This window comes from Nothobranchius furzeri, chromosome 19 (assembly GCF_043380555.1).
Source record: "Nothobranchius furzeri strain GRZ-AD chromosome 19, NfurGRZ-RIMD1, whole genome shotgun sequence".
Classification (NCBI taxonomy): Eukaryota; Metazoa; Chordata; class Actinopteri; order Cyprinodontiformes; family Nothobranchiidae; genus Nothobranchius; species Nothobranchius furzeri.
The window spans coordinates 6,781,486-6,802,307 of NC_091759.1; the positions used below are offsets into that span (position 1 = coordinate 6,781,486).

Below are 20,822 nucleotides of genomic sequence, written 5' to 3' on the forward strand. Positions count from 1 at the left end.
TAAAAAGACACACCAGAGTGTTATTGATCCTTTAATCTAACTCTTTACAAGGAAGCAAACAAGCTTACATCCCAAAGTGTCAGACTTTTCCTTTAATCTGCTTCTTGGCTGCTTGATTAACCACAAATATCCAGAGCAATCAAAGACATCTAGTGGTGTTTTCTCTGACTGGCATTTAAATCCCAATTTCCCCAGAAAATACCCACATTTAAAATGCAGGAACTGGAGAATTTTTGTCACTTACATTTTAATTTGTAAATGTCTTCAAAGGTTAATGGGTTGTAAAAATAGGGGCTGATTCATTTTCGGTCGTGTTAATTATGCAAATACGTTCCAGGCTCCTCTAACCAGCTCTGAGTCGGTGAAATGCCTGCTCCATTTTAGATTCGGCTTTTTGAATTTAACGTGGCACGGTGCATCCTCCAAACAGCTGACCAGGACACGACACAGAACAGGGATGAAGCCATAAGTGACAACAACGAGCCAAAAAAATGTTCAAAAGCTGACCAGGTGGGACAAAATGAATACAACTCAGGAAGAAAATCTCTTTTTCCTTTGTAAAGTGAATTTGGTTTATTGTCTGCCTTTTTTCCCTTCCTCTCACTGTCTTTCTTTGCCTTCAGCTGCCTCTGACACTCCTCTTCCTCTTCGCACTTAGAGACAGCCTCTCTCACCTGAAATTAAACACAAGACCAGGTGCCACTCTGATACATCTGCTCCCCCCGCCTGACTTCTATCTCTTTCTTCCTCTTTCTCCCCATCTTTATTCTTTCCCATTGTCAGCGGAGACAAAAGAGCCATAAGAGTGACTCTTTCTATCCAGAATTGAGAAATGCTCGAAGAAGAAAAGAAGCAGTGCTGAATGTTAATGACATCTTTCAGTTTTTTTTTCTCTTTTTTCTGCTTTCAGGTGTGCTTTCATTTAGGCTCTCTCCTCCCAGTCCCATAATTGCTATCATGTTATTCCTTTTGTATCACCCTGGCCATGAGATGCCAAAGTTAATTATTCTCTGGCAGCGCAGGTGCAATTACATGACAATTACAGCACAGCTGGTGGCAGGGGTGGGAAGCAGATCTTGTCCGTGTGGGCGTGTTTGCAGCTAATAAGATGGTTTTCGTTCTTTTTTTTTTTTTCCTTCTTTGGTGAAGGAGAGGGGGCAGGGAAGGATTGGAGAAACGCAGGAGGGTTTAGCTTGTTCCACATGGCTTAGAGGTAAGAGGTAGTGAGGAGGAAAAGCACAGGCGGGGGAGAGGGTTTTAGCGAGGGCGCTGGGCCCTGCTGATCCTGCACAAGAGGTCAGGAAGGTCACACTACTGTCATGGTAACAATGGGAATTCTTTTATTGCCAATCATAAACACAGCTAACTCCTTAAAACGGTGCAACTTCCCTCCAGTTGTTTCCAAGCTGAAATCTATTCTATAGTTAAAACCTCTAATGCCACGTGCACACGCAGCTTTTTATAAAACCATTTATCCTCCCCCGTTCAAAAGAAATTGGGTCCACACGACCTCTTTTTGAGCAAAAAAATTTCAATCCATTGCATTGTGAAGCACATTCAGAAGCATGCCAAGCCTGTAGGTGGCAGTAGTTTCCTAAATCGTCTGCATTTTTGCCATAAAAAAAACATTACTTGTAAATGTAATAGCTAGATGGGTAATAATCATTGTTAATGTCGTCGTTCTCCTGTTGTCTTCTACATAGAGCAGTCATCGAGCTTTTAAAAACAAACAAGCGGATGTAAACACAAGTCGCACACAGGGTGTAGGAGCGTTTTTGTCTCAGGCAGTGACACTGAAAAACCCAAAACCCAGATTAGTTACTCCCACAAGAAAATGCTGACAACGGAGAATTAGCAAATTTCCACTTTGGTCTTATGAAATAATTGTTTATGGTGACATTTATCTTCACTTTCGTGTGGATGGCAGGCCAGAACATAAAAAATAGATCTTGGTTGTATGGGATAAGCTGGCTACATGTGCACAGGGTTTAAGAAACCAAATGCTGAATTTAAGTTATGTCAACTGGTTCCACTAAACCTTGTTGCTTAAAAAATAATATACTTTTACTTTTAACGTAGCAACTTGTGACAATGTAAGTCCATCCATCCATCCATTTTCATCCGCTTATCCGGAGTCGGGTCGCGGGGGCAGTAGCCTAAGTCGAGAGGCCCAAACTTCCCTCTCCGCCACTTGTGCCAGCTCCTCCGGGGGAATCCCAAGGCGTTCCCTGGCCAGGTGAGAGACATAGTCCCTCCACCGAGTCCTGGGTCTACCTTTAGGCCTCCTCTCGGTTGGACGTGCCCGGAAAACCTCACCAGGGAGGCATCCAGGAGGCATCCTGACCAGATGCCCGACAATGTAAGTTAGTCAAATAAATTCAATATTTCATTTCTAGAGCGTATGTTTACTGATTGTTGTGTACACGGGAGTTGCCTACGCTAAATAACAACAATAAGCCTATTCTAATAGCAGAATGGGAAATGGTCTGTATTTGTATAGCACCTTCTTAGGGTTCTACAACCCCCCAAGGCACTTCACATCACAATCAGTCATTCACCCATTCACACGCTGGTGATGATGTGCTACAAGGTAGCTACAGCTGCCCTGGGGCGCACTGACAGAGGTGAGGCTGCCGAACACAGGTGCCACCGGTGCCTCCGACCACCACCAGCAGGCAAGGCGGGTAAAGTGTCTTGCCCAAGGACACAACAGCAGAATTCTCTGGTCAGAGCCGGGATTGAACCTGCAACCTACTGATTACTGGACAATTCGCTCTACCTCCTGAGCTACTGCTGTCCAGAAAATGAAATGACAATGATTCTTACATTTGTGGGTATAAGCTTCAAAAATATCACTTTTCATTCTTCTGTATGAGCTAGTAACTACTTTAACTACAGTGTAAAGCGTTCAATCTAAAGAAAATACTTTAAAATAGTAAAAAACTCAAATATTTTCTGATCTTTATAATAAAAAACAAATAAAATAAGCTAAATCGTATTAAAATCAGCCGTTAGATCACTACATTTTTACAGCTGTAGAAACATATGAAGTAAAATTCACATTTTCAGCATTAGGCTGTTTCAAATAACATAACATAATTTTTTATTTTTTTACATTTATTTGCCCAAATTTTGTTGTTTTTGTGCGAGAAAAAAAATACATGAACCTGAAAATAATTTTTAATCCACATTTCTCAAGAACTACAGTCATCTCTCCTGCTGACATTCAGGAGTGTTGGAACAAAAACCGAAGAGAATGATTTAACAAAAATAACCCAAAGGAAATGGGGGTAACGCCTTGTTAGTAAAAGAGGAAGCAGTGGCAGCAACTCAGGGAGCACACTCTGTCTCAGTAATTCCTTGCCTTGTCGCTTTGTCTCTCATATAGACGGTTATTTCAGAGACGCGGCTGTCATGTCACATTTAGCTCTGGAAATGTCATTTGGCAGCACACCTGCTGCCTGGCTGTGCTAATAAAGCTAGGTTTCACTTTGATTAGAATTCAGTGGGAGAGGTGGGGGAGGCAGAAAAGAAGAGAAACATCGATGAGATTAAGAGCTGGAAAAGTCACTCCAGCAATGAGCCTCATAGACGTCTCTCTCGACCCGTGACATGTAAGCAAGATGACTCGTGCTGTAGCTAGATGGATGTGTCTGGATGCATCACATAGGAAACATAAGAGGGAAAGCAGCCTCTGACCTTTACTGGAGCACATCGGCTAAAGGCTGAAGCCAAGCCCACATGTCGAAGTGGGTTTGTTATTCCTTGTGTCCGCGTACGTCTGCGTTGTACATTTGAATGGCCTGGCATGCTGCCTAATCTGCTCCCTAGACGCAGAAAGACAATGACACACTCACCCCTGGTAGGGTCTTCTGCTCGTGGAGTGCATTCTGGGCTTTGAGGGCAGACTCACGTGCACAGTATGTGAGGAAGGCACATCCTGAGAAAGACAACGGGTAGAACATCATCCATAAGATGTAATAAAACACTTAAAAGTACCGCAAGTGTCCTGTTTTCTAAACGATTCCAGGTTAGACTTGTATTTTGCACTGATTGCTGTTTTCTAGACCAATTTCCACTTCCTAACTTGAGTTTTTGTCACTCACTGTACCTCAAATATGAGCTATTAGAAGCACAAATTAGCTTCGAAGCTATGGTGTGCTCACAAATATGGAAAATAAAAGGTCACGCTGAAAATTGGCCAGCTTCAGGCATTTGCCGAGTAATCGGTGTGCCCCTGTTTAAAACGTGTGAAAACTTTTTTGTAAATGCCAGAAACAAAAACAATTCTCACTTTGTTCATTTGACTCCACCTAAGATTTACTAAATCATAACGTCTGGAGACACACGAAGACTTTATTATCACAGTTTGAGCCAAATGTATGCAGTCCCACATAACAGAAAAAGCCTTCATTAACCTTTAAGGCTCCCTCACGTCATGCATATGTAAATATATGCAGAATAGGTGTTATAGGTGTTCGAAGGCTGATACCACCTGGCCCGTACGTCTCCGTTTTAAAAGCTCTTTGTTTTCATCGCTCAGATTTGCATTGGAAATGACAGCAAGGATCATTGTTCAGATAGTTTCCCTGGTCTCAGTCCATCTGTCAAAGGAGATCTGTTGAATTTTCATTCAAATGATGAAAGGCTTAATCACCTTGTGATGAAGCGTAGTAATATGAATACTTCTATTACTATATGGAACAAATTTTATAAAATTGCTTTTATTTGTACTTTTTATGTCATGAAAATCTCAAATTCTTGAAATTTAATTATTTATTTGTATTTTATACTTTAACTTTTTGCTATTTATTATATTAAATAAAGTATGACTGCAATAAAACCCATTTGTTTGTGACTGAATGTATGATTTCACACATTAAAAGGGTATTTCAGCCATTTTGAAGTGCATTTATGTGTAAAAGTTAAATAAGATATTTACGATATTTACTATTGTATCTATTGTAGATCACTTCCTGACCAGCTTCTGCTCAGGGAGATATAGTTTATGTCCTTCTGGGCTGATGAGCTAACAGACAGGATTATAACAGCGCCAGCAGCTCTTTCGGTGGATTCAGGGGTCAAGTCTGGCAAGAAGTTATTTATACTTCTATTAAAATAACTGCAAAATTAACATCAATGTAACATTTTATAAAATAACTGCATTCATTTCTCCAGTGAAATTTTGGCTGTACACTTGAGTGTTGGCTGCATTTGGAATTGCTATTAGCTCATCAGTCCCATTTGACCCAAATTTGATTTCTTCAAACTCAGGCTGTTCAGAAAGCCACCAGCAATGGGAACGATATAGGGTGACCGTATTTTTATTTTTAAAAGCAGAGGACACTTGGCCTGCTTGGGAACCTGTACCTGCTGATGATGTCACACTATGGCAACACCACCCGGATCAATAAAATGATGCCCCATTTTTTTTTACCAAGCTTAAATGCTTAAATCAATATCAGACTCTACCAACAAAACTGCTTTCTAAACGATTTATATGTGAATTTTTGCATGAATTTAAATGATCAAATGGATGTGTGTGTAAGTTTTGAATTATTTTATATACTACACTTGTTCTTATGTTGTTGTAATTTGTTCAATAAAGATTATTTTTAAAATAGTGTCTCATTTCATATTTATCCCCACAACATATTTTTCCAATGCTAGGAAATGAATTTAAGTATTTAAATAATTGTATTTATTTGTTGTGTGCAGTCTCAGATTATTTATTGGACCAAATATCAGTTACCACGGTAATAATGTGTTTTATTATAAAAGTCATCCAATTTTCATACAAATTCAAGTAGATATAGCTATCTGAGTGCATTATTTGCGAAAGTAACAACCACAATTTGTCCGGACTAACCAAAATGTTCAACATCAAAGCGCCAATGTAGCTTCCATAATTGGTTCAGACCAACTACAATCTTCAATGTCACACAGCCAACATAACGTCTGCAATTTGTTTGGACCAACCAAAATCTTTGATATTAACGTACCAATATTTCTTAACTGTAATTTGTTCGAACCAACCCTTCACATCCGGTAATTTAAATATGGATCCCTTGAAAAACCATGAAAACCCTGACAGTTTCTTCAATCTATGAATTTCCCACAGACTTGTCCAGGGAAATTAGGACATTTGGTTACCCTAGACCAGGGGTGTCAAATATGCGGCCCGCGGGCCAAATCCGGCCCGCAAGCGGCTTAAATCCGACCCACGAGATGGTTGTGTAAACTTTATTTTCATACTTTACAATGTAGAGTGAAAATAAACGTATCTTTGTGAGCAAGTTTTCTCTGTAATGAGTATAAATAAAACAAAGCTGCGCTCAAGGCTCACACAAGAACTTGAATCACATCCTGAAGTTAGCCGCCACTCAGGATGTGACTTCTGATATTGATGTGCTGGTGAAAGCTAAAAGATGTAAAGTAAAATGAGTCAAATATACTTTAAGTGCTGCATGAAACTGATCTAGCCATGTGATCTGTAAGCTCTGAATCACTAAGGAATGTTTTATTTATTTGTTGATTTTTTTTCTTTTTCAAATTTTCAAGTACACTTCAGGTGTTGTACTTGTACTACACTGTCCTCAGGCTCCAGCCTTGTTTTATATTGATTGTATTAAAACAAAGAAAACAATCTGAATTTTTTTTTTATTTACCGGTCCGACCCACTTGGGACTAAATTTCCCTCAATGTGGCCCCTGAGCTAAAATGAGTTTGACACCCCTGCCCTAGACCAACAGGAATATTTTATACTTTTGCACAAAAACATGTTTGACAATGGCTGAAATTCCATTTAAAACGAATAAAAAGAGAAACCTGCTAATGTGCACTGAGGCTACTTAGGCTAATAGTCGTTTCATGTGTTCAACGCCATTATTCTACAATTAGTCATTTTCAGCGTTAAATTGGAACACAGAAAATGGACTCAGGATAATGCTCATTGGCCTTTGATGGGAAATTTGGGGGAAGTTCTCTTTTTCTGAGTCAAGATATGAAATTCAAATTTCTACCTATGTACAAACAAAGAATTGTAGCAGAGAAACAGCTTTGTTTGCTGACACATGCTCATATCAGTTCTTCGGAGGTATTTTCTCTGACCTAAAAAAAATTACTTATCTTTGTTTTTTGTTATATTTTTTTCCATGAGCAGCTTACTCAGGAGAATCGAATTTAAAGATTCAAAACTGAATAAACAGGATCAGATATCCTGTTTAGATCAATGGGCACATTGGGTGTTTGGTCTCATGTGGGTCTTTATAAAATGCTCAATAGAGGAAACAGCTCAATTAGAAGTGGTTGAACACAAATCATATTTACAGGAAATCCATTTACACCTGGAAATTACAGATGGAAAAACTTGATCTGACTCATTCTCACCCTTCGCTTACCTTTGTGCATCCCCGTGTATTTGTCTTTTATCACAGTCAACTCATAAATCTTGCCAAACTGCTCAAAGATGGGCTTCAGGTCCTTCTCCTCCAGGTTTCGGGGTATTTGCCCGATGAAGAGCTTGATTGCGTCAGGCTCCTTCATTGAGAAGTCTGATGAGAAAGCAACACAAACACAGAGTGGAGGCAATCAGGAGCCTGCAGGCTTAAATTCACACTAAACAGGAGGTGCAAACAGGAGGCTGGGGATGGAAGTGCAGATGGGAGCGTTCAGTTGGAATGGGTGGCTAAAATAGCGTCTTGATGTGGTAGGTTTTTAATATTTCACAAAAAAAGCATTTATATGTAAATGTTTTCATGTTTTTTAATCAAAAATGCTTTTAAAGTCATCCAAGATCATTGTAAAACTCAGTATTTGCCATTTAATAGCTAAATCTGAACATTTTATCCTGGAATAGGGTCAATCTAGTAAGGACTCAACAAGTCAAGCTGCATTTTTGTTAAAGATTCAAGCACAAAAGCATTCATTTTTTTACTCAGTTATTAAAAAATATAAGAAAATCTTATTTTTTTAATATTCCAAATTCACAATGAAGATTCAGAACAGCACCTAATGTGAACAGGCTTTGCATCACATTACCCTAATATTTTATGAATAAATGAGCCTTTTTTTAAATAAACAAATAAGACTGTAATCTCAAAACAAGATTTTCCTGCTGTGCAATCTGCGCTCGGCCGCCAGATTTGAGCCCCAACATGACAGAGTGTCAGTCATCACAGCTGGAGACCTGCGCTCTCTTTGTCAGTGACAACAACAATGAACCTGCACACGATTTCACACATGTGAGTAAAAACACAGCAAATAAACAAAGACTTATTAGAGAACCCATACCTGTGGTGCCGATTGTGATGGTGGGGGAAAATCGGTGCAATCAGTGGATTTCCGTCTTTTCCCTCCGATGATGATTTTTATTGTTATTGTTAGAATGAAAGCCGTTAGTTCATTTGTGTGTCGGAGCGTCTGATTCCTGGAACAAGTTAGGCCTGCTCGTCCCTTAAAACAACACAACTAACATCCAGCGACGGTCCTTTATTCGGCATGAGCGTGTTTTCACAGATCGGCTCTTCGGTTTTTTTCCACTACTCTTTTCTGACAGATCATCCGTGATTTAAAATAAAAATAAACAAATCTCTTACTGGCTTGGCTCAGCGGAGAGTCTTGTGACGGACCGGAGGGAATTGGCAGTCTGTCTCTCCTCTTCTCTCCCTGTGTGAGCGTGTGTATGAGTGTGTGTGCGCGCGCGTGTGTGTATGTGTGTGTCTGTACTCCTTTGACGTCGTAAGCCGGTGTCTCCCCCCCTGTCCATCTCAGCTCCATCCCTCCCCCGGGCTGTTTGAGCCGTGATGTCTGCCGCTAGGGACCGTTGCTAAATTACCAGCCTTTGTCATGAGGAAAACGTGCTCCACATCTGATTTAAACCGAATAAAACATTACACATCTCACACACACTTTCATCAATGTACTTTTATTACTGTCATCATATTGAAACATTATTGTTTTGGTTTTCTTAAAGTCTCAGATATCTTTAACTTCTTAGGGTGTCCCTAAGGATTGGAAAAAAACAAGTTTAGATTAATATTTTCATTACAATAATATTACACAAAGCAGAACTAAAGCAGTAAGTATTATTTATTAGGTTTGTTGTGTTCTTGTTCATTTAGCCTTTAATGGTGGTAGAAATAAGCCAACGATACTTTGGGTCATGGATCTTTGCAGCCAATACGAAAATGGTCAGAAGCTGAGAAGTTTGGGGATCATGGCCAAGCACACTAATCTTTACCTCCATTGCTGTGTGGCTCCTCTTTAGACTCCCCAAATATCCATTATTTATGTTGTTGTATGGAGAAAAAAAGTATATATAATCTTGTTAGGGTTAGCTCATTGCAGGAGTCATTTTACAGATTCATAATCAAGCCTGAACAGATAGTTATTTTTATGCCTGCTTGTATTTAAATCCATATACATCTATTATTTATTTATATCCACTTATGCTGAGAGGTCAAGCGGTTTGGTAGGATCCAATATAAGCCTGTAATGTATTTCCTCCTTAACTCTTTCATGTACACTAAGAAAAAGGCAAGGTGTTACAACTTCTATCCACAAATACAGCCACCACAGGTGGAGTTTGGTTTTGTTCAGTGACGCATCTCCAATAATCCATACTGAGACTTGCCTTCCATCCATCCATCCATTTTCAGCCGAGTCGGGTTGCGGGGGCAGCAGCCTAAGCCAAGACGCCCAGACTTCCCTCTTCCCAGCCACTTGAGCCAGCTCTTCCGGGGAAATCTCAAGGTGTTCCCTGGCCAGCCAAGAAACATAGTCCCTCCAACGTGTCCCGGGTCTTCCCTTGGGTCTCCTCCCAGTTGGACGTGCCTGGAAAACCTCACAATGGAGGCATCCAGGAGGCATCCTGACCAGATGCCCGAGCCACCTCAACTGGCTCCTCTTGACGTGCAGGAGCAGAGGGTCTACTCCAAGCCCCTCTCGCATGACCGAGCTTCTCACCCTATATCTAAGGGAGAGCCTAGCCACCCTGCAGAGAAAAAAATCATTTTGGCCGCTTGTATCCATGATCTCATTCTTTCGGGCACTACCCAAAGCTTGTGACCATAGTTGAGGCTAGAAACGTAAATCGACTGGTAAATCAAGAGCTTTGCCTTCCGGCTTGCCTTTTTTAAATCTTTTATTTAATGTTTTCTCCAATCAAAACGAGCATTTAAACAGAAAAAAACATTTGGGGGAAAATTAAGGTCTGCAGAAAAGTTTGCTCTAATACCCTGCACCAACATCAGTTCGGTGAGCCTGAGTAAAGTAAATGATCTTCTACTTTTCCCCATTGCAATTACCTGAGTTGTGAAAACCTGAACACCTGTGTCACCTTACATACTTATTTACATAACAAACATCTTGCCATTTTTCAAATTTATTTAAGCCATTTAGGGTTTTATTATAAAGGCAATAATAATAATAACAATAATAAATGTATTATTTATAATAATACATTTGTAATTTTATGTAAATTTTCTGGATAATTAACAAAAATATGCTTGAACAATAATTTGCTTGTAATTGGGAAAAGTTAAGTAAAGAATACCTATAGCAATATTCTGAGGCAGACTTTACAAAAACATGGAAAACAGCAGAAAGGAAAAGGCAGGATTCGTTTCAGATGAATTTTCATTTTTCATGCGGACGATAAAAAGACGACGGTCCCTGACATCAAGCGCTTTAAATCCGCCTTTTGTTCTCTCCGTGGAGCTGGCCGTGGTTCTGAAACGTATCTCCTCAACTCATGTCATGCCGTCAGGCATGAAATAAACCCTTCCAGAGTCAAGCTACAATAGAAAACCGTCGTTTGTAATAATTGTAGTTGCTCCTTCACAGGCTGAGCAGACACACGCCCTCTCTGAAATCTGTGCAGCATGTAAACAATGAACCCACATGACAGCGCGAGCTGCACACACCCGACATGCGCACACGCTGCCACTTCAAAGGAGTCACGATCTGGATCCGCTCGGCTTCAGCATGATGGAGATTATATGGAAACGAACCTCTGGGCACAAATCTCTCCGTGGGATCAACATTAGATCCTTTATTTCCATCGTCGGACTTTCTATTTGATTTGTCTCCGAGGTTAAATCTACCATCTGTCACTAAAGCCCATCTGAGCCGGTTGTTGGGAAAAAAAACTCCATTATTTTTATTTTTGTGCTGCTCGAGAACAAGTAGATCATATCGGTGCGTAAGAAACGTGATTCGTGCCATTTTCTCGATGGGTGGCAGTTTGTAACCAACAACGACATCTGGTGACAAACTACAAATACATTTGATGACGCCAGAAAGGCTGTTAATATTCATATCCTGCATATATGGCTGGAAAACAGATGCTGCCTGTGGGTTTTATAAGTGATGTGTTAATTCAGAGCTGAAATAAAAAAGAAAATCTCTGCAAATGCAAATATAAAATATGCAGTAATGGTAAAGGATTTAATAAAAGTAGAACGTGGATTAAATCTCCCTTTTTTACTACAGTTGGATGTATAATGGTCGAATATTTATACATAAACATACAGTATTCTTTTTATTTTATTAGCAAATTTAAGTCTTATTTTACTTAGCATCACTCAAAATTCAATACGTATAAACAATGTGATTACATTTGGATTAGGTCACATTATAATAGCTTACAGCTCACAATCTTGTAAGAAACTCTTCTACTTATGCAACATATACAACGTTTCTTGTAAAACTATCATCTAATAGTTGCAACACCATTTAATAGATTAAGTCTTGCTTTTTTAAAATCACAGAACGAGGGTGGAATTTGATAATGTAGGCTTTAAACTTGTCTAAATTAAAAAGGAATATCAAAATAATTACACATTTTGAGGGTAAATGTGTAAGATCCACCAGAAATGACCTAAATCTACCATAAATTCTATTTCCTGACATTTCTTCCACATGTGACTCAACTTGGGCCATAAGTCAAATTTAGCACAGTTGTTAGCCTTTGAGCTACATTTGGCCCACATAACAGTGACCAGGGTCGTATCTTCACTATAGGCGGCAAAGATTGTGTCCACATGTATCTGCTCTCTGGGTTGAGAAAGGAAAAGGCTTTCTGGCTTGGAAACCTCTGAAAAAGATTGTTGTGTTTTTGTTACCTGAGGTCTGAAGCACTCAAAATCCCATTTGGTTTTTGGAAGCTTATATTTTTCTGTCTGGGGTCACAATGAGTTCACAAACTCTTGTTTTCACTCAGTAGGCTGTTTAGATTAGCAGTGGATTGGTACTAGACCCAGCTTAAAACACAAACACAGTAGCAGCCTCTTCATTTTATCCCCGTCCAACATCAGTTTTAGATCATATTACAATCACTGCACTGGGAAAGCAAACCCATGATGTATTTTTCTACTAAAACAGTGATTCACATATTTGAAAGCGTTTTCTGACAAGATAATTAAAAATAATTATTTTAACTTTTATACATAGTCCCCTGAACAACCTCAGTTTGAAGAAACAGCTATAGAAACAAACAGTGATCAAATAGATAAGCTAGATCACGTGTCAGACACAAGGCCTGTGGAGCATTTTTATGTGGCCCGCGAGATAAATATCAAAAATATATTAAAAGTGACCCGCTGACCGATTTTACAACAAAGACTGCGACTCCCATGATGCTTTGCGGCGTTAGTGCGGAGCCGAAGCACCCCCTCTGTGTTTTTTTCCAGCGTCTGCTAACGATGCCTGCGGCTCCGCTGTATCGGACTAACTAAACACTACTCTCACTCAGCGCCGAGTTTACTCGGCTATTTGCCGAAGTTGAAGCCCAGAAACAGACATTTTAACCGCTCAGTAATGTGTTCACGACTGAAAGAGAAAGTTTTCCAACTAACTTCCAGACAGAGCTGATATAACTCCAGCGAGCAGCGACACGCTCAAGTCAGCATGACTCTGTGGCTGCTGTAGTTTTTATTTTTCCTCCCTGACACACAACGACGTGGCCAAGCTGCTCAGACATGTTCATCAGCACAAACCTATGTGAGCACCTGTTGTCATCTAATGTTGTCATTATTAAGATGAAGATGAACAAAACAACAGGAGTCTCCTCCTCAGCTCAGATCAACCCCATGATGCAGGTATCTGGCTGGAACAGGTGAGCATCACAGTAAACCAGTGGAGCAAACTGAGCTATAAATGTTTTGGTTTTCTGCTCTTTTTCCGCTGCAAAACATGAACGTTAACAGGTGAGATGTTGCATTTTCATTTAAGATAAAATTATATTTTTATATTGTTGTTGGCCCGTGAGCAAAGATTTAACCTACAGTAAACAGGAAGTGGAAAGGCTGCAGATAGATGAATAGAGAATCCCTTTATTGTTCCTCAGTGGGGAAAGCTAGACGTCACAGCAGCGATGACACTTATTACAGGAGAAAAAAAGGAGAATAAAAAATAAGAAAAATGAATAAACAAGAAAACATAAATCCTGAATAGATTTTAAAAATGCTGAATATACCACAAGTAACGAATACCACCGATGAGTTTTATTTAAAGAGCAAGCCACCCCCAAATCACTTTTTTTTTTTGCTGATAAACTATATAAAGGAGTGCCTAATCATGCTACAGACACGTGTAGTCAATAATTTGGTACTTCAGTGCATCTTGGTTAAAATTCAAATATTCTGCCTAAAACTGTCAGTGTTGCGCCGTCGTCAGGGAAAAATGCTGCACTGTATTTGAATTTAAATCTGCCACTGCTATTGGCTAAGAGGTATGCTGTGATGTCATCTGGTATATTATGATGTCATAATGCCATTGCGAGCCTGTGTGTGTGTATTTATTAGCGGCTCCGCCCTCTCGGTCTGCCAAGCAACAGCATTTGTTGCATTTTTCAAACAAGAAGTGGGAGTGAAGTAAGTTTCTTGTAGGGGTGACTTGCTCTTTAACATTGACTTGCTCGTGTGTAACTTGGTTATTCCACATTCAGTGTTAATGCAAAAATAAGTTTGTTTCCAAATTAAAAGGATAAAAATTGCATGTATGTTGATAAAGAAAATGTGCAAATGTGCCATCACTTTTTCAAAAAATATTAAGTTTGGCCTGCGACTTCGTCCCAGATTCTCATTTCAGCCCCGTGTGAGTTTGAGTTTGACACCCCTGGGCTAGATGTTAGTTAGCATGTAAATAATCTCAAAATTGTCACTTCAGATTATTAACATGCTATTTTATAACCCTCAAAGTCTAGGATTAATTATAATGTTCAAGCCAGAAGTGTTACTTTAGCTTTGCAGCTAAACTGATCTGCAAGTATTCAACGAATTCTATAACCATATAATGTTGGTGCAAAGTTTATAAAATAAAATTGTATTCATTAAAGGGACTTTAGGGAGTTTTGATATTTTATGTTCGCGACTGCCCCCCTCAGGCCAAAAGCATAACGGCAGCTTCAATAGTAGGCTTGTGCACAAGGTGTGCTGTATGTGCACACTCCTTAACGAAAATAACAGCTGAGACAGTCCCGTGTGTGTGTGTGTGGGGGGGGGGGGGGGGAGGACAGAGGACAGGAGAATGTGCAGCTAATTAATTAAATAATTTGGTTCTGTACCTTTCTCTTCAGCACAGCCGACAAAGGTTTAAGATGGGTCAGTCCTCCTGCATGCTCAGATAATTCCCTTCCCTTGCTTGAAAAATTGTTCCAAAAGGAAAGTTGAACCTACATCTTTTTTATCTGTGAATTCAATGCCGTTCAGCAAGTCTCAAATAAAAATTTGGACATCTTACTGTAAAAAAAATACCATTAATGTAACAAATACACTCTGTTCACATCCAGAATTCCGCACGAGAGTCCAACGTTTTACTAGGTGAGCTATAACACCAGTATCTGTATCTGTAATATTTATATCCTTGATGACAGCTGAAACAATGTTCAAAGAACGGTTCGGAGCAAAAATGGCTATTTTGTTGCTAATTTGCAGGAAATATCTAGAAGAAAGTAGCTAAGGGTCCTCAGAAATGTAGCTAGGTTCATCACTAGGCGTTAGGAACAGAGACAAAGTCGCTGAGTTGGCACTACCTCTCTCTCTGCTGCTAAAGCTACGGATAGCAAGTGCTATGGGATATGCCTGAGCGTGAACGCGCATGCAGCAGCCTGCTCGACCAGAGCATCTCTCTTTTTCTGTGATTTTACAGAAAAACGGGCAATCACAGTAAAAATGCCAGGGCTCATTCTACAGGACCAGGGCATTGCATGAGAATGTATGAAGAAGAAATTTATTATTTCTACACATGTTTTGGCTGTCAAACTTCCATAGTGCCCCTTTAAAAGTTTACAAACAATTATTACCTTAACTGTTAAGAGTTAATGCTTTGAACATCTTCTATTCAGAAAACATGAGTTCTGATTGGATAAGCTAACAGCTAGCTACTGCAGGGCCAGCTCAAAAATTAAAACTACTATCCTTTTTAAAATCTCAAAACAGTTAAAGCAGTTAATGAACACAAAGTTGCTGTTGATAAATCAACATCACATGGTCATTTACAAAGGATTTTATTACTTGTACTAGAAATTAGTGGATAACTAGATATGTATAGCTTCCGGTTTGATGCGTTACACTTCCTGTCATAAATCTATACTTTTCTGACGAAATAATTGTCTAAAGTGAACCAACAAGAGTGAAGTTTTTTTTTGAGTGAAGTTTTACAGAATTAAGTTCACACAAGACCCTATTATTTCTTTGCATTCAGAACAATAATAGAAATGTACTGTGGAAATTAGCTATTAGCCTTTAGCTCATGTATCCAACTTGGAAAAACGTCAGACACGCTGCTAGTTGTAAATAAATCACAACAGAATCGTGTTTTTTCTGATTTGTAGTAAAACTTTATTTCACAAACAACTTACTGCCTTCCCTCCTAAACTAACACCTACAGGGAAACGGAGACACACACGATCCAACATTTTATCCCCCTCCATGTGTGTATCGATTGTTTTGACTCCCCGCCGGTGACACTTCCTGTGGTGTGTGAAGTATTAAAAACTCGGAGCTTACTCAGCTGCCACGGTGCACGGCATTCATAACAGACCGTGAAGAACCATCACCGAGAGCGGGGCAGGATTCAAAGAGCCTCCCTCCTTTCCTTCTCCACCTCCATCATCATCAGACCAACATGTGGGAGAGCTCCTCCATCACATCAGACACATCAAAGTGGCTCTGGATCCCTGAGGATGAGAGCAGGAGGGGGGGATGGAGGGCTGGGAACAAGAGGCAGCGGAGTTAAAATTCAAGGAAAGCAGATTCGTGCAAATGTAACCTGCCATAAGTAGAGGTTGTGTGACCAATCATCCTGATTATATAAATGAGCGCTGAGGAGGCAAAAGGAATTTTGAAACAGGTGAATGTCTTTAATGATTAGTCAGCTGCTTTATAATCTTTAATAAGTGATCCTTAGAATAATGGCTGCCTCACCTCATCTCACACATTTGTACCAATTAAACACCTGCTCAACGAGAATCATTCTTACAACTTCAAAACATGATTTCAAGTGAATACTGTGTGTCTGTGACTATTAAACAAATCACATCTATGCTTCTAATGTAAGTTTCCTTTTTCCAGAGCTTTTTAAAGGGACGGTTAATATGAAAATGCATCATAGCTGGTTTGGTTATTTGGTTTCATTATTGCTAAACCAATGAAATGTATAGCTTTTAATGTTTTAAGTTGTGGACCAAGTTTGAAATGTAGCCCTTACCCTAACCTGACAACTCAAGCAGTATTCAGAAGTCATTAAGGACTCTTCTACTGCTCACGTTTTCTAACGGATATGCATCGATTTTGCTTTTGAGGGCCGATAAGTAGCCTGTATTTGTATAGCGCTGTCTCAGGGTTCTACAAACAAGGTGCCTTACAACACAGTCATCCACCCATCACACGCTGGTGATGATGAGCTGCAATGTAGCTGCAGCTGATGAAAGCAAGACTGCCGAACACTGGCACCACCAGTCCTTCTAACCACCAGTAGACAAGGCGGGTCTTGCCCAAGGACTCAACAGCAGCATTCACTGGTCGGAGTTGGGATCGAACCTGCAACCTATTACTGAACAACCCACTCTACCTCCTGATCTACTGCTGCCCGATACCGAATTCCAACCTAATACCAATTTTAATTGATCTGAAAGCACTTCTGTATAAATCTTATTTTTCCAGATATGAAAATGAGATCTCTTATTGCTAAATATTAACGCCTACCAATGGGGAGCTCATACATCGCAGAAAAATGATGAAATTGTAAAAAACAAACCGGGGAAATTAAATCTTTTTGTTTCAAATCTGCCGATCAGACAATCTTGGCCCATTCTGATGAACGCTATATATTTTCTTTGCCTATTTATCTTAAAAATACTTTAGATGGCACTACTAAACTTTAAACTGTTTGAATAATTACTTAAACACTTAACTGAGTCCAAAGTTTAAAATATTATCTGCTGGGATAAACACATCACTAACAATACTGATCTTTTTGTTAAGGTACTATTGTGCTAGTAGACGCAAACCTATGGGGGTCATTTGTTGATTTCTAGTTGGTAATTTTATCGATAAATCGAAAATTTAACACAAGTCAGATGATTACCCTCTGTGTTAATATTAAATATGTAAAGTTTCAAAACATAATGTAAAAAGAAAACTGGAGTTAAATCAAAACTTTGCACAAAAAAAGTGAACAGAATACTAGAAACATGAGTAATCTACATAGGATTATAAAAAATACACTTTAATCTGCAAATTTATCTTTAAAATGAATAAAATTCTTAAATAATCTGGTTGCGACACAATTTACGGTACACCCTTTCCTTTGGAATAAACTATTTTTAAGGAAGCTGGAAATAAACACGAACCTTGGATTATACTTTCTTACGAATGCATAGAATTCTGAATTTTAATTACCTTTAACACATAGATGCGTGGTTGTTTTATGCGATAAATGTCGAGTTGAAGCACAAAAATATGTCAAACATAAATGAGAATTAAACATTTGGGGTGACATTTTATTGGGAACTAAAAGAAGAGGAAAAAGGAACACCAGACATTTCAAACTCAGACTTTTATTATCAGTACAAGGAAATAAAACTGAAGACGAACATCTTCATCTCCTTCTGCGATGAAGCCGAGAGCTGGAACTAAAACTCAAACCTTTTCCAAAGCTCGCGACGTTCTTCTTTCAGAAGCTTTAAGGAGACGTGAAACTACCACCGAACACGGACTTAATGAGAGAGAATCGCATCACAAACACGACATCCCGCGTTTGAACAAAGAAAACAAATCATTTACCTAGATTGTAGAAGGAACAATTATTCTAGAACATTACACTCAGATGCTCGTCCTCAAACTGGAATTTGATTTAATTCCTTTAGATATTTTTTTGTTTGTTTATTTTTTTACCAAAAACTACTACTTTTTGAGAAGCAGTCAAAACTGCTCGCCATGGGACGAACTCACAGAAGGAACACTAAAGCATCTACATTCGTTTTACTTTCGTGGCCAAAATAACGACGACCCGTCTGCAAGTGTCTGATGCACACTCGCTCTGACCTCTAATAAACTGATGCTCTGTTACATATTTAATATTAAATGCTTCACACTGGAGCAAAATAACACATAAAGTGAATTATGTATAGATATCCACCTTTTATTTTCTTTAATCTTCGGTCTTCACTCTTCAGCTCGGCGTTTTTCCTGACGTGAAGCCGTCTACCCTCTGAACCTCCTTTATTCTTCTCAATTATTCCTTTCCTTCTGGGAGTCCTCCGATGGCCGCTGGAACAGTTTAGCCGGCTACTTTCACCCTTTCAGAGGCTTTGTGGGGCAGAATGTGGTCTCGTTCTTAATTCTGTCAGAACCTCGGCGGTAAAAACGGTCTTTTCGGCAGAAACATCGGACCTCCCCCTCTTGGACCCGCGCGCTTTCCTCTTAGCCTCGGTTCAGGGCCGCGGAACCGAGGGAATGGCTGGCGAGGTGGTCCTCTGGGGTGTGGGTTCAGTCCTGGGCGGGGGGGCCGATGTGGGGGCCGCAGACCAGGACGGTGGATTTCATGATGAGGCGGCGGCGGTCGCCGAGGTGCGTAGTGCGGGTGAGGAGGGGGGCTGCGCTGCTGATAGTCGTGAGAAAAGTAAGGATCCCCTGAGGGTGAAAGCGGGGGGGTGAGCTGCCCTCGGACTCTCTGGTGAGGGTGTGGCGGACTTCCTGGCCTGAAAAATGCATCGTCAGGAGGATAGTAAGGGTCGTTGTGAAAGAAATTAGGATCGTGCTGCCTGTTGTCACCATGGTAACGCTCAAGGTCCTCCTGGTATTGCAGGTCATTATCTGGGTGGGGGTATGGGTCTTCGAGGTGCAGCGGGCGATTTGAGTCGTAGAACGGGTCATCTGGATGAGAGGACTTGTGCTGATGGTCATGAACGACCATCCCACTAATGATGCTGTCCATTCTGTTCCCAACTACCCCTCCCATACCTGGACTGGGAACGGATTCCTGCTCTGGGGGACGCATCACCCCACTGGTTAATGAAGACAGGACATCAAAGGGAGGGGGAGGGGGTAACTTTGGGACAGGAGGGAGGGTGTTTTTAAAGAAAGAAGGGGATGCAGTGAAGCCCTGCTGAGGCTCCCGACCTTGCTCTGCTGGGTACGGATAAAGTCCGGATGTTTTGTTTTCTCCACCCCCTCCAGGCACCAACACACCGTAGCCACCAGGTGGCTGGGAGCCCCCCACTGGGTAACCATCACCAAAACGACTCAGTTCATTCACTCCTCTAAAGCCTTCAGCTGTCGGTGTGCCGCTGGCGCCGCCTGGAGCTCTGTGTCCAGTCGTGTTCCCGCCCACCTGCACAGAGAGCTGCTGATAAAGTGCAACAGGTGCAGCCATCCCTCCATCTAACACTTCCTGTTTGCTGTATGGGAATGCCTGGAAGCGCTGGCCGTTCTGAGCCACACCCGGCAGTGGGGGAGCTGGATGAAAGGGATTGTTGGGGTTCTCAAACATAACGGACGCTTTCTGGATGGCTTCACCAGCAGCTGACTGGTTCAGACCTGAGGTGATCGGGACCGCCACCGGCTTGTCCATGATCTCATCTTGAGTCGGAGTGCCTCCTCCTTCATCCCTAACCGGAGTCCCAACTTGGTTCTCTGTCCCAGTTACTGGGCTGATGTTAGCTGCACCTTGAACTGGAATTGCTGAAAATTTCAGGTCAAAAGCGCTGAAAGCAGGGTTTCCCTGCAGGAAGTTATGGATTTTAGACTCTAAACTGGAGGAAGAAGAAGACGGCTCCTGCTCTGTAGTCAGATCCATGTCTCTGTGAAGAGCCTGGACCAGGGCGGAGGCTTTATTCAAGGTTTCGGGAGTTGCTGGAGCGCTGGAGATCTGCTGCACAGCAGGTTTGGTTGAAGGAGGCACAAACGCTCTGAAGGAGGGAGACGTGGTCTGAGAGGGAACTACTGAGGAGGATGTGGATGAGGATGAGGGCATACTCTTGTCTGCAGGGGGTGAGTCTGAGTCAACATTTGGTGACAGGAGAGAAGTGATTCCTGAAGGAAGAAATAAGCAAAAAACAGGTGATTTAGTGCAAGTAAGTGTGGTTTTAAAAAGGAAATGTCCTTAATCTCACCCTTCAGACTGCTTTGGCTCTGAACTTTAGACAGAGCGCTGAGGAGGTCTGCAGGACTCACATCCACCTTGGAGAGCAGGCTGACCAAAGAAGTGGCATCCTGTGGGATGACCGGAGCCACGGGTTTGGGCTTCACCGACGACATAACAGGAGCAGCTGCAGGAAACTCCACCAACCCTGGAAAACAGATCCGGACTGTGACTTA

General features: G+C 40.8%; 2 protein-coding genes across 7 annotated transcripts in view; both read right to left on the reverse strand.

Moving 5' to 3' along the window:
- celf3a (cugbp, Elav-like family member 3a) overlaps nucleotides 1-13,562 on the reverse strand; it is a 48,373-nt gene extending 34,811 nt beyond the window's left edge. For 2 of the 5 annotated variants that reach the window (XR_011517303.1, XM_054745095.2), the window contains exons 1-3: nucleotides 8,598-13,562; nucleotides 7,401-7,553; nucleotides 3,858-3,940 (exon numbers count right to left, since the gene is read on the reverse strand). Coding sequence is in view for 4 of the 5 variants with exons in the window: in XM_054745095.2 (XP_054601070.1) it covers nucleotides 3,858-3,940; nucleotides 7,401-7,553; nucleotides 8,598-8,778 (417 nt within the window). In the remaining variant the exon portion in view is untranslated. Of the gene's footprint in view, nucleotides 1-3,857; nucleotides 3,941-7,400; nucleotides 7,554-8,292 lie in introns of all 5 variants that reach the window. The other 3 variants (XM_015973564.3, XM_015973565.3, XM_015973566.3) reach the window with 3 other exon arrangements.
- A 944-nt stretch (nucleotides 13,563-14,506) lies between these two features.
- The window catches only part of rprd2a (regulation of nuclear pre-mRNA domain containing 2a), a 30,496-nt gene continuing 24,180 nt past the window's right edge, over nucleotides 14,507-20,822 (reverse strand). Inside the window, exons 9-11 of one of the 2 annotated variants that reach the window (XR_008564118.2) lie at nucleotides 20,618-20,794; nucleotides 18,643-20,537; nucleotides 14,507-16,213 (exon numbers count right to left, since the gene is read on the reverse strand). Coding sequence is in view for 1 of the 2 variants with exons in the window: in XM_015973563.3 (XP_015829049.3) it covers nucleotides 18,850-20,537; nucleotides 20,618-20,794 (1,865 nt within the window). In the remaining variant the exon portion in view is untranslated. Of the gene's footprint in view, nucleotides 16,214-17,983; nucleotides 20,538-20,617; nucleotides 20,795-20,822 lie in introns of those variants that run through there. The other variant, XM_015973563.3, reaches the window with a different exon arrangement.